At 41.7% G+C, this 15,561-nt stretch overlaps 1 protein-coding gene and 1 long non-coding RNA gene across 22 annotated transcripts in view; one reads left to right on the top strand and one right to left on the bottom strand.

The window, feature by feature from the left end:
• LOC126924207 (uncharacterized) overlaps positions 1-15,561 on the bottom strand; it is a 67,855-nt gene that overhangs the window by 31,616 nt on the left and 20,678 nt on the right. The window lies entirely within an intron of this gene.
• The window catches only part of LOC126924161 (uncharacterized), a 74,655-nt gene that overhangs the window by 45,035 nt on the left and 14,059 nt on the right, over positions 1-15,561 (top strand). For 7 of the 20 annotated variants that reach the window (XM_050738333.1, XM_050738331.1, XM_050738326.1 and 4 more), the window contains 11 exons: positions 2,254-2,448; positions 4,068-4,178; positions 5,039-5,128; positions 5,382-5,468; positions 6,899-6,997; positions 9,158-9,226; positions 10,278-10,373; positions 11,207-11,441; positions 12,482-12,553; positions 13,371-13,533; positions 14,520-14,629. In XM_050738333.1, coding sequence (XP_050594290.1) covers positions 2,254-2,448; positions 4,068-4,178; positions 5,039-5,128; positions 5,382-5,468; positions 6,899-6,997; positions 9,158-9,226; positions 10,278-10,373; positions 11,207-11,441; positions 12,482-12,553; positions 13,371-13,533; positions 14,520-14,629 — 1,327 coding nt within the window. The remainder of the gene's footprint in view (positions 1-2,253; positions 2,449-4,067; positions 4,179-5,038; positions 5,129-5,381; positions 5,469-6,898; positions 6,998-9,157; positions 9,227-10,277; positions 10,374-11,206; positions 11,442-12,481; positions 12,554-13,370; positions 13,534-14,519; positions 14,630-15,561) is intronic. The other 13 variants (XM_050738332.1, XM_050738330.1, XM_050738328.1 and 10 more) reach the window with 13 other exon arrangements.

Raw genomic sequence — 15,561 nt, 5'->3', positions numbered from 1 at the left:
GATTTCACAGAGATTTTATCGGATCGGAACGGACAGTTGGTGAAATGATCGCGAGAAATTTATACGTTGAATGGGGTTAATAGATCGTACGATTTTAATGTTAACTAATCTCGCATACGTAACAGTGTCTATTTGTTATCTTGGTCTCGTATTGAATATTAGTTTCCATCTGTTTAGATATCGTTTTTGAAAGTAAAACGCAACGCTTCGCGGGCGAATTGCCATATTTAAATCGGTTCTGATAGTTCGACAGAAAAACAACTACATACGGGAGACTATTAAACGTAGAATCGGTTGATGTACCTTTCTCTCATAAAAATTGAAGTGATTTTGTCTTTCTGATTAAAGGATCAATGAAAAGGAACCGTGGGAACGTTTCAAGCGGCATGAATCGATTAATCATGATGTTTGAAAAGTTGATAAATTATACTCCTATATATCTTTCTTTTAATTAGCAATTCGAAATTCGAATATCTGTTTAAAAAAGATTTGTAGTAAATTTAAAAAACAGAAGAAGAGAACGCCGGACAAATCTTACGCACCAGATGTTAATCGTGTGGAAAGTGCGCGATGTTTACTAACATCTTGTTTAAGATCGCGTTCTGATCTGATCCGCTCGGCTCCATCTATGAATATTTATCAGAGATTTAATTGCTGTACCGCCAGTCGCGTCAATTAAAACAGGGTTCCTTAAAATCACCATAAAATGTAGCCTTCGTAAATTGCATGATTGGACTGGGACGATTTCCTTATCGATTTACCGAGAGGACAGTGGCGAGCTACGGGCGCGAGAACCGGAAATTCATTAGACACAACAACCGCGAACACAAATCGCCGTGAGAAGATCAGCGTTGCATTTAAAACGCTAGTAAATGTGTCGTTTACTTATCTTCGAAACTATGACAGCCACAGTTTATAGAATCTTTCCATCGGGTTCGCTCTATTTCAATTACGTTATTCGATAAGCGTACGTCCCGACAGAAGAATATTTGCCACGTAATAATGCGAAGCGTAAACATAAACTTCAAGACGCAAATGCGATCCGCTTCTGATAAAATATGGCTATCCGACAATCCTTTCTTTCATCGTAAAATACTTTGTTTCCATTCTAATACGCCTACCTCGTTGTTACGTTAATTGTAACATCTCTTCCTAACCGAAGTATCGTCAAATCGCGTACGAAATAAATTTTACGTTCCAACGAGCTTCTACAGAATGTTTCTCGCAGAGAAGATTTTGTCAGTTCTAGCGTTTCCTAAGATTCGTGCACCTGTTTCACGATTCGCTTGTTAGACAGTAAAATCGCTCTGTTGCGCGATTCGTATCTAGCCGATCGTTAATATCTAGTTAACTCGAGCATTCGCTCTTCCTCGACGAGTTTGCTCATTGATCGCGATGCAACGCACATTGCTGCGCGTCGTATACGTCTAAGAGAATACATAAAGAATTGTACGGGAAAAAAATCTACCACGATATAGCTCCATATATCCTCGTTAGGATTCGTAATAATATTCAAAATTCCAGAGATATCGGCAGGAGCGTCGATACTATCGTCGATCTTGATAAACTATCTGAAATCGAAGGAAAGCGGTTTCCACGAATGTGCGTGCTGTTACACTTACGCTCGATCCACTTTCCAAGATTAACTATTTTTCGAGCCTCGAAATTATACCGAGTGTCGCTTTTCCGCTATGCAAATTAGTAGGCCACTACCGATTAAAATCCGATGCAATTTACTCGATTTTTAGGAGAAAAAAGAAGCTCCTCGATCGCTTCTTTACGACTATTGATCAGAAATTCGTTTATTTATAAACTTTCGAAAGAATAACAGGATCGAATTACCGCGCGAGTATATATCAGTATCGTCGGAACATCGTTATTAACGATACTACTTTCGATATTTCGTAACTTTCGAGTTTCTCCCTCCGGATGCGCGTCGATAGAAGACGCACGAAGGAACACGCAGGATATCATTAGGGGAACTGTTGGAGCGACATCCTCTAATTTAGCCGAGATTACAGATTACGCGAGGTTTTTATCCGCTAGAGGACGCGTATTAAGAGAAAACCAAGATGATGCGTGGATAGAGGCAGAAGAAGTTATTATAGTTAACACGATCGTTCTACTCGAATATGGATACAGACGTAGATCTCGATACGAATTTCGATACGCGTTCGATTGTGAGCCAATAGGAATTTCATCGGTAACCCTACCGATAAAGCAATAAAAATCTGTTTCTGCCTGTTAACACAGAGCGAAAGCCGAGAGGAAACGATAACAACGAGCACGAGCGTGGTGACCTCGCCGGGCACGAAGGTTGGCACCAAGACGAAGAAGAAGAAGATCGAGGGCGTCGCCGGTAACGATGCCTCGCCGAATCTCACTCCTCGCACAAAGAAGACCAAAAAGAGCAAGAAGAACGAGCTTGAAAAGGAGAACATCTCTGTGGTGAGTGAACGCACCGAAGCGTGTTCCTTAAATTTTCTACAACACCGTACAGCCATTTACAAAGTGTTAAAAAAGAGTGAACGTTTGATAGAAATTTATAACGCGAACTCTACGCGAACTTTTCCGACAATCCAATAAACTAGCAGTTGCCGTGGATCAGCGAGTCGGCTTTATATCTCGCTCGTACTTTATATTTCCGAGGAAGCAAATAACGATAGAATTTCGACCATTGAATTTCGTTTCTTTCATTCGTCTCGTCTAGTTTTTCTTTTTTTTTTTTTTTTTTTGTTAACACCTTGTGTTAACGAATCGCAAACGAGAAGAGTCGTGCGCTCGCGAGCATGTTCTTCCTGCGGACAAGAAAAGGTGCCAGCCGGATGTCGAGACGATCGAATCGAGACCGAGGAACCCGCGACTGACGAAGAAACCCGGTAGAAACACATGATGTGCATGAACCGTTATGTCGTGTTAATTAGCGACGTCGAAGAAGCATCCACGTCGATAGACGATGGTCTTGGCAGAAACCGGAAGTGCCTGTTTAATCCTTATTTGCATGCTTCCGATTCCGAGCAATAGTTTCCAGGCTTTTCACTTTAATCGACGCCGAGAACGGTACCTCTACTTCTCCATTTACGTTTTCTATTTACGTTTTCCATTTACATTTTTCGCTTGCATCGGTCTATCTTTCCAAGCAACGGCATTCTTAAGAGGCGAATTTCTTTTTCGAGCATTCGGTAAGAATTTTCCCGTAAGAGCAGCCTTTTCAGTATCCTTTTGTCGCAAGTTTCTGAGATAATTTGATTCGTCCACGGAAAAGTTCTCCTGCAAGTCGAAAAACAACTTGCTAGTTGTCCACGGACGAAGAACATGGACTGTCTGGAAAAAAGTTTCGGTAGAGGTTCGTCCTAAAAGGAAAACTCCTCGGAAGTTGAACATTTCCGGAGATCGATATTTAAAGTTCCGCCTCTTCTTTGCTTTCTGATAAAGTCTGCATTTTTTCCAATAGTTCTCGACGCTGACGGGAACTTCTCCAACTATGGAATGTCGAAAGGGGAATACCAAGCCTGATCCTCCTAACCGTCTACGTATAGCAGATAGAAACGATATAACGTAGTTTTAAATGAAAGCTTTGACCGACTAATAATTTATATCACACCGTATATACATTATATCTTGTATATCGTAGTTATTATTCTTACGTGTATACGCTATATTTTAATTTAATAACAATACTCGCATTAGTAAAAATTAATTCGTAATCGTGAAAAGTGCTATGCTTTGGAAAATTGACCTATCTACAAATATCTGAACTACTTATCGCATTAGTATTAGGTTGTCCGAAAAGTTTCTTTCGTTTTATAGGGAAATAATAGACGCACAATGTTTTTTCTTTTATACCAGTTTATTGAATTATGCACGAACATAATAATAGAAATATAACGAAATAGATCATACCTAATTCGATAAAATAATATAAAACAGAAGTTATTTCATCATCTCACGAAATGAAAGAAACTATTCTAACAATCTAATAAATACGTTGTATCGTTTCTATCTACGATACGATAATGTATAACCGTATTGCATGTACAGTGTGCGCGTGTTTGTCTGTTTGTTAGAATTCTAACTTGCAAGAGCCGAGCATGCACCCCGGTCCCCGGCAGACGAACCCGGAAACCCTTGATTTCTCCGACGAAGACGATCTATCGAACGTGAACGTGAAATCTCTGGTAAGTTTCGTCGGCCAGAAACTTAAGACCGTGAAGTCTCAAACACTTTCCACGCGAGCGCGTAAAGTGGCTGCAATTTTTCCTCGTCGCACAGTCGGTCGCGATCCGGTAAATCGTCCGTGATTGGATTCGATTCAACCCGTGGTTGTCCGTTACACGAAGCACGATCGACGTAAATTCGCCACGTGGCTCGCGTGTCCCGTTCACGCGACCGGCCAAAGAGGAATTCGTCTCGCGTGCGTCCACTCTTTCTTCGCATCTTTTTTTCTCCTTCGTTCGGTGATCGTCCGAGCGAGGAAATGCGGTCCCAAGTGGAAAAACCGTAAACTCGACGAGGTATTTTTACGATTTGTTCGAGATCGAGATCGACGTATAGCGACGAAGAACGTCTGTTTTTTGAACCGGTCTTAGAAACGAAGACCGTAACTGTCGATCAAATTAAGAAAGTTGAAATATGAAAATTCGTAGTTTAATTTATTGCCGATACATAGCCGAGGAGCAACAAAGATTAATCTTGTATAAATTTGTCGATAAGTATTTATTCGCATAATAGTACCATTGATTTATTGATCCTATCGAAAAGTACAAAGAGAACGCTTCGGGCGTTCTCTGATATAGAAACAGCAGAGGTAGAGAAATTGCTAATCAATTCCTTTGTTAAATTGTTACTCATAAATTATCCTGCATGTATAGCGAATGTAACGATGTAATCACCCACGAGTATCGTGATATATCGAGGTTTCTCTGCAATGACGATAGTAGAAGTCCGATCGAAATAGCCCAAGTAGACTATGAATCACCGTATATCCAGTCGCATGCGATTAGCTTTGTACCCTGTGCATTGTATTTTGTGCATGCAGACACAGAATTATGTATCGGAGGCAACTCGAAACGAGCAAGATCGATGTACGAAGGAAAAGATCGCGACTGGCGTGTCGATCAAACAGTTGGTAAGTATGGAAAAAACCATAATTAAGCCACTTACTTTTAGTCTTTCTAATTTTTCGTACGTATCTTCTAATCGATTATTTTATGTCGCGTGATTGACAATTAGCGTCATTTATCAGATTTACTCGTTGTCACTCTTTTAACGACCGTCTTTTTATATAACGAACGCTTGTTCGCGCGACTGAAACGACAAAAGAAAACCGCTTTAATGGCTGTCGAATTACACTTTGTCAGTTGTTATTTTGTCACTAACAGTGTCGTAGCTTTGGCGACATCTCGAACATGAGCGACGGCGATCAGACTGCGTACGGGAAAACCAATCACGCCATGGACACCGAAGAGGTTTGTATATTTTATCATCTTGCCACCCATTTTCGCGTTTCAATTTTCGTTATTTCTAGCTAAGATGTTATAATTGATCCGCAAGAGACTATTTTAAGAGGGTAGTTCATCCCTGGCGAGTGGAAATTATAGTTAGATCGCGGATACTTATCGCGCAAATTTCTATGCAAATTTCATTTACAGAATTAAAATGGTGGCATCTATGTAGAAAATCGTAGAATCTGTTAGATGCCACAAACAATAAAATATTATATCGATCGAAATTCTCACGAATGCGTAAATATTCGCAGTCTAATAGTCGCAAAGTAAATCGAATTCGATATGCGCGATGAACAATTTCAAATAAATTTTCGACTCGCTTCCCGTATTATCTCGCGTATTCTGTGTGAACTACTCCCTTAAGTAATATACTAGAAAGAGAACAGCTTTAACCCTCGACACAGACTCTAATTGCCTAAAAATATTCGCGGCACGTATGGAAAATAACCCGTTGCCACTTGTCAGGTGTTTCCTTCGCTTTGTTAACCTCCGACTAACGGAACGACGGAAGGCGAGCCTGAACGAGATGGTGTGGGTAATTTGAAAAGATGATTCGGTATCCGAGAGAAGAACCTTCGTAGTCGAGGGTTAACAAGCATGTAACGAGAACCCATGGTCAATTTCGCAACGATAGATCGACACAGTTCTTCATGTTTTTTTCTGTCTTCCCTGAAAAATCGCTATATAGCATCAGACCTTATTTTTGAGTTCTTTTTTTTTGGCTGGCCGCGTTGATGGAAAAGTAGAAACGTTGAATTGGTTCAATTTGCTCTCGAGCTAATTGGAGTTGTTCGCGAGCATGTTGCTCGGCATTCGATGTTTCGTGGTACGACAGAGGAATGACAGCCCTATTAACAGTTATTACTGCATGAGCTACTTCGAACTTCCGTTATTTCGCTTCGCGATGTGTGGCAATAGGATTAACCGAACGACAAACAAATAATTTATCCTGATTATCGTAACAGCATACTAATCGCATAACGAGTGCGAGCTTCGTGACGTTCGTTAAACCTCTCTGTCTCTTTAATCCTGAAAAACTTTCGTAACATATCGTTATCGTGGATGATATTTCGTCTTGGTACGTTTGTATCTCTTTCGGAATGCAATAACATCGAACAGATACGATAACAGGTTTTGTTAGGAGAAAAATGGAAAGGTTATCGTTTGGTTAAGACCGCAAATAACGTTGCGATGGTATCGTTACAAGATGACAATATCGAAGCAAAACTCTGTCGCGTGATAAGGTTTCGGGGTTGAATTTATAAAAATTGGAAAATAGACGGACGAGAAGGTTTTCCGAGATAAATAAGTTCACGAAACTCGCCACTCCGCGAAACTATCCGCAACTCGCTGCTAATCTGACTTCCCATTGACGCTCCCAACGATCGTAGAAAGCAAGGTCGCTGGGTGATCTGCGAGTATGCGAGAAGGGTTACTCGAAGTTCACCAAAGACGCGCTAGTCTTCACCGGGGTGTCGGTCAAGGCCCTCGTAAGTACCTTTCGTGAACCTGTTGGACGACATCGGGGACTGCTGGAATGTTTCATCTTTGCTATTCTCGTCGAACAAAAAGAATACAAAGGAGAAAAAGTTAAAAAACGACCTGATACCGCGCACACATATAGAACAATTATCTTCAATTGTTAAAATTTTCGATCTATGAAAATCCTCCGCGATAAACGTTCAAATATTTTCATATGCCGCTATACGATGAGTACAAAGAATAACGTCGCTATAGTCCGACGTTTAATTTTCTTTTTTACGATTTCGTAATTATAACCTTATCGTAGAATCATCGTATACTCGTCTTGTGCCAAAAATAAGCAACGCGTAGAAAGGATGGATCGAAGAATTTCCCGAGTGCACGTGAGCGATTCGCTCGAGTACGCCGCGCCGCGCCGCGCCGTCGTCGAAGATACCAAAGCGTTTTGCCGTGCAGTCGGTCGCCGTAACGCCGCGAATGCTGTCTCTCCATTTAAGGGAGGGCCGGCTTTGATAATAACCTACTACTCATTTGCCCCACTTTGTGCAGCCAGCAATGGCCGAGAATCGAGGTCTTACGAGTTTTTCGCCGCGTGTATCCGTCGTTTATCGGTTATCCGGTTACGGATTTCGAGACGAGTGACATAATTCCTTGGCATCGTAGCCTCCGCTGCACATACTCAGTGAAATCGTCTCAGTTCCGACTCGTTCTATCGCTCTTTCTTTCTTTCTTTTTTTTTAACGAGTACGAAGAAGCCTGTTTTTTAATTTTTTCATCGATCTCTATCATCTTTTCTTTTCCTTTTTTTCAATAATTTACGATTATCGGCCACGTAACAGTGCGTATCGACAAAATTGGCGGAGAAACTTTGAAATTTCAATTTGCATAGATCCGGCTGGAGAACGGATGAAAAGGACGTATTCGCGTCGTGTCGGAGAAAGCATCGGGCCGGGTCCGTGCCAAAAAGAAAGGCTATTCGAGCGAAGCTCAAGCCCGGGAAACAATTCCAGCTGTCTCCGTGGTTCGCCCCTCTCGTTTCTTTTCTTCTTCTCTCTCCTTCGTCCTCTTTTCTTTCTCTTTGGCGATGCAGCGGTTGGCGACGATTTTGTATCGACCAATTGGCGACCGACAACCTTTTAAGGCGCTTCTCTGCCAATTCGGTCACGTTAGCGCGTACCCAACGCTGTGGTTTGTTTATCAGTTAACGATTCTCTTGCTCGACTGGAAATTTAGTTAACACAGACCTGTGGTACGCTAAGATTTCGCCTGCGAGCTGGCTCAGTCTAATTCCTTCGGTCAACGCTTTTTCTCCAATAGGAGAATATTCTATGGATCTTCTATGTACCGAACGATGCAACGGTAAAGGTAAAAGAAGAGTTGAAGATCCGATACAAATTTAAAATCTAGCAGCTTGAATGGAGTTTGGTAGATCGCGGTCGTTTTGCGCGTTTTTATATTTTCACGAAGACGATTAAAAATACGAAACACAGTTGGAGAATCGTTTTACGCGATAAACGCTGCAAAAGGTATCATACTCGAACATTACACGCGATTTGCGAATATCACCTGCGACGAGTGCATTTCTGCGCTTTCGCGTTTCCCGTGAACGCATAAAAGTCCGCGGTGTAAACGTAAATCAGAACCGTCTCTACGCGTTATAAAATACTCGCGTCTTTTCTAACAACATTTTTCAAACGCGAAAATCTATATCTATACGCTACTTTTGTATCGATGTGTGTATACTTGCCTGCTTCCTACCACGCTTCAAAAATAAAATCTTCGAAAGCAAATACAATGTGAAAGATAAAAGAAGGAGACGTCGCGAAAAGCAAAGAAAGAAGCAGAAAGAAAAACAGAAAATATCTTGAAAAGTAAAGAATTCAAAGAGATAACAATAGGAAGCGTGGTGGAAGGTAAACAGCTGTAGAATATTAGCTCAAGTAATTCGCTTTGCGTCTGGCAAGCAAAAAAAGAAAGGGGAGAGGGAATTCCAGAGACCGCCAACCGCTGAATCTCTCCAACTCTAGAACGAAGGTAGCGCTTCGAATATTTACCACACGACACTAACCCGCAGCCCGTGCTGTTTCTTTCTTTTTGTTCGGTGCCTTCCCCGGCCCCGGAATGCATGAAACCTTAATCGAAAACTTACGAAACCGACCTCGGGACAGAGGGCTTCCTACTGTAGTTTGGCAAACTTAACGAGCGAGGGTAAGGACACGGATCGACCGAAGCTCGAGGTAAGACCCCCGAAACACATAACCACAAATACGGTCGATTCGCACCAAGGTTTTATCTATCCTCACTTTTCTTCTTATTCTCCAACGCTTCTCGCTTGCCACGCCGTTCTTCGAACGCAGCTTCACTTCTCAGCATCCATCTATTATTATTTCTCCGCCAAATGTTTGACAAACAGGTTTTGCTTCTACTTTTGATCATTTCGTTGAACAAGATCGTAGTGCCCCTTACAAATTGCTCGAGTCTATCTCGTAATTCGATTGAAACGAAAGTTTTGTTACGTTCGATTTATCATATCAGTTTGTTATTCGACGTAGCGCTAATCTGTAGTAGACATTGTAAAAATTAGATGTTTCTGCGATTTTCGTTTCAATCTGCTGGATCTGCAAACGATTGGACGATTCCTTAGGCTACTTCCACACGGAGATACGTGGGTCGTGATATGATTCAGATGGCACGTGTATTAGCTCTGGAGGCGTCGAACAACGGAATGCGATTTCGGTTAATCTATGTCACGCTGTATGCTGTATAAATAAACGTGACAAACAACATTGCGCGGAAGAAAAACACGATTCGATACCGTCGTAGTTCAATTTTTTTATTGTTCGAATATTTTTTACGGTAACAACGGACAGCAGCCTCTTGTATTTTACTTTCGTGCCGTAGCTTGTCTCCGTGTGAAACTACCTTTAGTCCTCTCGCTCTGTACCGTTTGGGAAGCTTTTTGGAGCGCACCCAACACTCGCACGAAGCGTCCTAGTTTTACCACGTAATAAGAACGTTCATCGTGGGCACGATTTATCTTTGAAAATTTGCATATCCTCTAAATTCGCAGAAAACTAAAACTATTCGCATAAAACAAAATGAAATAAAGGAAACTCCGCTTATACTTTTCTCCGATCAGCGAGACACGCTTTCATGCTCACGCTGAACAAGCTTCGGACTAGATCGAAGCGCGCACACATTCACAAGGTGTTCTCCCTCGACGACAAGACCAGGGCTGAAGGCTTTCGAGCACTTCTCGTTTGACGCTTGCACTGTTTGTGTTTACAGAAGTCGAGCTTCAATAAATTCGACGCCCTCAGCAAGAAGACGGTGCTGCATGTGCGTTCGATCGACGCGGGCAAAGTGCAACAGCAGCTGAACGCCGTAAGCTCCCCCGCACTCTCTCTCTCTCTCTCTTTTCCTCTGGATACTTTAACATTGACGTACTTAACCCTTCAGCCGCGAAGAGCGCGTAAATAGCCTTCCTGTTTCGAGCTGTTGGCGTGGAATCGATCGTTTCAGCTCGTCCACTTTCCCTCTCATAGCCGAGCAAACACAAAGGAGCTGATCGGTCGAAAAGAAAATCCCGGCTGAAGGATTAACCTTTTAATTATAAAAAGCTACCACTGTCTTCTTCGAAATATTAGTTTGTCACAGGAAGTTACGGCATCCGGTGCTATTAATATACGAGCACACGCTGACTACATCTTTCTTTCATCTTCGTCTTAAAGGAAGATCTTTATCGTCGGCTTAACCAAAGTGTAGATAATGAAAGGGATAATATTTAGATCGTACTTGTTAGAAGAGAAGAAAATTTATGGATCTCGTATCGAAAAGTACAAAAGTTTCTTACCACGAATATCTGTGGCTCAGTTTACGACACTTTTGAACAAGTACTTGATCTTTAGTTAGTCTCTGTTGGTTTACTCGAATTACTGGAAAATTGTCGTTTTAATAACGCGTAACGACGCGATACGCTTCTCAGAAATGATATAACGCAGAGCATAAAGATGTAAATATCCTCTTTAAAGACTGTGGTATCGCGTTCGAGTTGTCAACTCGTTCCCGCAATCTGCCAGTTTGCTCGGCTCCGATCGGAGTAATTGGGACAAGGAAAACAGGCCGGTTAAAGGGAACGAGATGATGATACGGGTGAAAAATAAAAGAGCGAGGAAAAAGTGGAGGATCGGTAAAGGAATAATGGAATTTGACGGCAGGTGGGTCAAAACGGCGACACGAATCCCAATTGCCGTAGCTGCGGCAAGGTCGTCTTCCAAATGGAACAGACAAAGGCCGAGGGTCTAGTTTGGCACAAGAATTGCTTCCGGTGCGTGCAGTGTAGCAAGCAGCTTAACGTGGACAATTACGAGAGCCACGAGAGCACGCTTTACTGTAAGCCACACTTCAAGGAACTCTTCCAACCGAAACCGGTTGAAGAGTCCGACGAGCCTGGTAAGTCGATCACACCACACCGTTTACGCCACGTTCACCTCAAGCTCTGCTAGTCGTAGGCGGAACTCGCCTTAAAATAGCCTCCGATCTAATCTCCGCGAATCTTTCTCGTCGCTTTGATATCACCGCCTTCTCTCGCTCGAAATAGCCACTACGTGAAAATTTCTTTCTTTTTTCTTCTTAATACGTACCTCTTTTTTTCGTTACACTCGTGACACGAACATTGGATTTAGAAATCGTAACAGACAGATCCTTACGATGTGTCGTTGCCGTAGACTTTAAAGATTCGCGAGGTTAACCCTTCAACAGCAAGTAAATATACGATACGGTGCTACAAATATCATGCTATATATATAGATAGCTATATTTAAAGAAGAAATATCTAAATTCAGTAATAGATATAACATAAGAATTAACAACCACCAAAACTCACTAGTTACTCAGTTACGTGACACGACGGATCAGATCCGCAGGCTAAAAAGACATTACCCTCTAGATTTAAACATTAGATTCAGCTAGAATCAAACATACGATATTCATTTATTACTCACGTTATGAGAATTGATTGTAAACTACTTCCAAATTAAAAAAAAATTTCATATCGTAGGAAAATCACACGGGAACAATACGAGTCATTTATTCCCAAGTGATTCGTTTTAAATTCTTGGTTACTTTGTTATCGCACTGTCAAAGGATTGAAAGAACAGGGACGAACGAGATCTGTTTTTTCAATTTTCCATAGAAAATAACGAAGCGATAGATTACGCGTCGTAAAACAAATAACGATGAGAAAAAAATGGAGGGTTTGCCTTTGGTCGAAGGAAATACGATCGACGTTACGGACGAATGGGTGAAATAAACTCTCGTATATCGCGCGCAGCACCCAACGCTCAAGTCCCCCTCTTTAACGTAGTCACTGAAAATTGCTCTCCTTCCCCTCTATTCTCCCGTTCCTCCAGTCGTTTCCTCCCTCTATATAATTACACGTAAATGCAGAGAGATCGTTAATGCAACAAAGAGATGTCTTGTGAACTTCGTAGTGCGACCTCGAAAGCCGGAGCTGATCATACGGGAGAACGAGCCGAAAGAGCTGCCGCCTGATGTGGTCAGAGGTAATAGTTCTGACTGGTGGTAGTGTGCGACCAAGCGACGACTAAAGTCGTCCAAGAGTGGATTTTCTAACAGTTGCCTAACCGTTTTGCAGATTGCACCCATTTTAATACCGCTGATTTATCGTTAACAACGACATACGCATTTGTATTATCATAATTTTTTATTTTGTTTTTCTTTCATACCCTAATCGGTTTTTTGGTTTGATTAATTCTTCATTTCGTTGTGGAGTGCGAGGATGCTGTAACGTCGAGTAGCGAGACAAAATCATCGTTGCATGACGACGATCTCGAGTCCGCGGTGGAACAATCGTAAAAAATACTTAATGCGAATATCAAGCGAATTCGTAATTAGGATACGTTTAATTATCGATCGAGAATAGCGAATTTCTCGTATCTGTCTTATCTCGTCTTTATCTTAATAGCAGAAACGTTGGCTTTCCATACGAGAATTCCTTAACATTGAAACTATTAAGATTTAAATTATTAGCTGCGAATGTATTACGAAACACGTATGATCGAGAAATAAGAGTTGTTTCTCAAGCACAGCGGACACGAGATCGTCGTGAACCGATTCACTCCGTTCCCAAACGACTAACTCGCTCGGTAAAACCTCTTTAGAGCGAACTCAACGATTTTATCACAGCTTGACTAGACTCCCGAACGCATTCAGAGAACAGAGTCGCCTACCGGGCCATTAGAAATCATAACCATCGCATCGACAACAGCGTATCATCGATGTACGCGATATATAGTGGCGGGATTACCGTCTTACGAGAATATCGGACGAAAGAAAAATATTATTTAATCTCCGTTACAGCCTCAGACAAACCGGACCTGGGTCTCGAGGAGTTGTCGAGCCTGAACGTGAAGTCCCGGTTTCAAGTGTTCGAGAAGGCCGGTACGGAGACCAACGAGATCGAAAGGTCGCCGTCGCAGATCGCTGTCAAGAGGTCTCCCAGTATCTTAAGCAAGCTCGCCAAGTGAGTAATCCATCGTTTCGGTAGAGTCACCTACGTTATTCAGCTCGTCGTATCGTTCTCCTGGCCTCACTCTCTCCTCTCTTGTTCCAACGGCCATATACGATGGCATCGTGGGTCGAGGAGATGGTTCTCAGCCGTGACACAGATTCGTTTCCACCAGTTGGACACAACGAGGACTCTGTGACTCCAACCACTCGACGTTTTTCTCGGAACGCTGATAATCTTTTAACTTATCATCCTTCTTTTTAATCGAATTCTTCTTTTTCATTTATTTCGCGTTTCCAACTTTTTACTTTATGATTCGTTTCGATTGCAAGTTGGTAGACGAAGCTATTTACAACCGAAGTATTGCGTCGGATATAAAGTACGTAAAAATATTCCCCGTAGCTTGAAAAATCGATGATTCAACGATGAAAATACATGCAGCGTTGTTGCTTTTTAAATATCCTTTAACATAGCCTTTCCCGTTCTCATTTTGAAGCAACAGTCGGAAAGAGTTTCTCCATGCAATTTGTCCCTCGCTAAAGAATCGAAACTAATTAAAAAATTAAAGCTGATAGTGGAAACGCGTGCCATCCGTATCGTAAATGCGATTCAATGTTCCAATAGACTAAGAATTCCTAGAATCGAAGAAAGAAACGACGTAGCTCATTAACCGAAGAAAGTATCGCAAACACGAAAGACTGGCGATTAAGTAACGCGATGAAATATCAAACGTACTAAATATCTGCTAAATACCTGCATCGCTCGAGAATGTGCAAGCGCAGACTTTACGAACATAAAATAGTAGGGCGAACGATGAATTTGCTAACGCGCCCGTGATTGCGACAAGATCGTGTTTGATCGATCAGCGATCTTTTCTCGTGGCCATAAGCCAGTGCATAAAAGAACACCGTGAACAGGCACGTGTGTCGGCGTTGTTCGTGCGCCAGGCAATTAAAATTCGTCGGAATGTTTGTGACTACTTTGTACGTCTTTTTGTCCAGATTCCAAGCCAAGGGCATGGATATCGGAGTAGCGGACGAATCTCTGAATGGGATCCCTTACGAAGAGTCGAGCGAGAGCGAGGAGGAAGAAGAAGCGGAGGAAACGGAGGGTGAGGAAACGAAGAAACATTTAATTGAAATCGAGACTTTACGTAGTCCGATGTTTCGAGCTCTTTCTCTCAGGTTTTTCCCCTCTCTCACTGCGTTCCCTTTGCTCCGATGGAAGGCTGCTGTATTTCCGCGAGAGAGGCAGCTCTTTTTGCAAGCTTTCTTCTTGTACTCGATGGGAATAGCGTCATCGGAAAAGCTTCGCGTAGCGGTTTGACAGCTATGAAATAACGTTTTATCGTCAAGTGCTATAAGCGATTTTCCATAGGATCGAGCGAATTAAATTCGGTCCGTGGAAGAATTCCTTAGCTGATGAAATTATTTTCTTTATACGATCTTTCCTTCTTTCATCGTCTTGTTCTTTGCTCGATAATACGACCTTTGCCAAACTCTTTATCGAATTTGAAAATCATTTCTGTTCGTGTCTACGATATTGGAATATTTACCACGCTATTAACGTCAGAATTATTAATTGCTCTAGTATTTGGAAATTTCCAATCGCTTGAACGAATTTAACGAATCTAAATTAGTCAAACAACGTTGAACAATGCTGAAAGTATTACGAATAATCTTCTCCCTTGAATGAAAAGTTCCAACTACGACGACGAATTATAACTTCGAATTATAAGTTGGAATCGTAACAGCGAATTATAACTTGAAATTATAATTTCGAATTAGAACGTCGAATTGTAAGTTGGAATTATAACATCAAATTATAGCATCGAATTATAACTACTAATTACAACCTCAAACGTACAAGTTTCAATCATAACACTGAATTATCATTTATAATTATCATTGCAAATGACGAACTACAACTTTCGATCGCAATCTTTGAATGACGACATCAATACCTTGGAGTTGTAACGTCGAACAATAACGTGCGATTAATTCCAAATGGAAGCGTAACTTCTCAAATTATTCGTGTTTCACA

This window comes from Bombus affinis, chromosome 14 (assembly GCF_024516045.1).
Source record: "Bombus affinis isolate iyBomAffi1 chromosome 14, iyBomAffi1.2, whole genome shotgun sequence".
NCBI lineage: Eukaryota > Metazoa > Arthropoda > Insecta > Hymenoptera > Apidae > Bombus > Bombus affinis.
The sequence above is the reverse complement of the archived record's forward strand: the minus strand, read 5'-3'. Positions and strand labels throughout refer to the sequence as shown.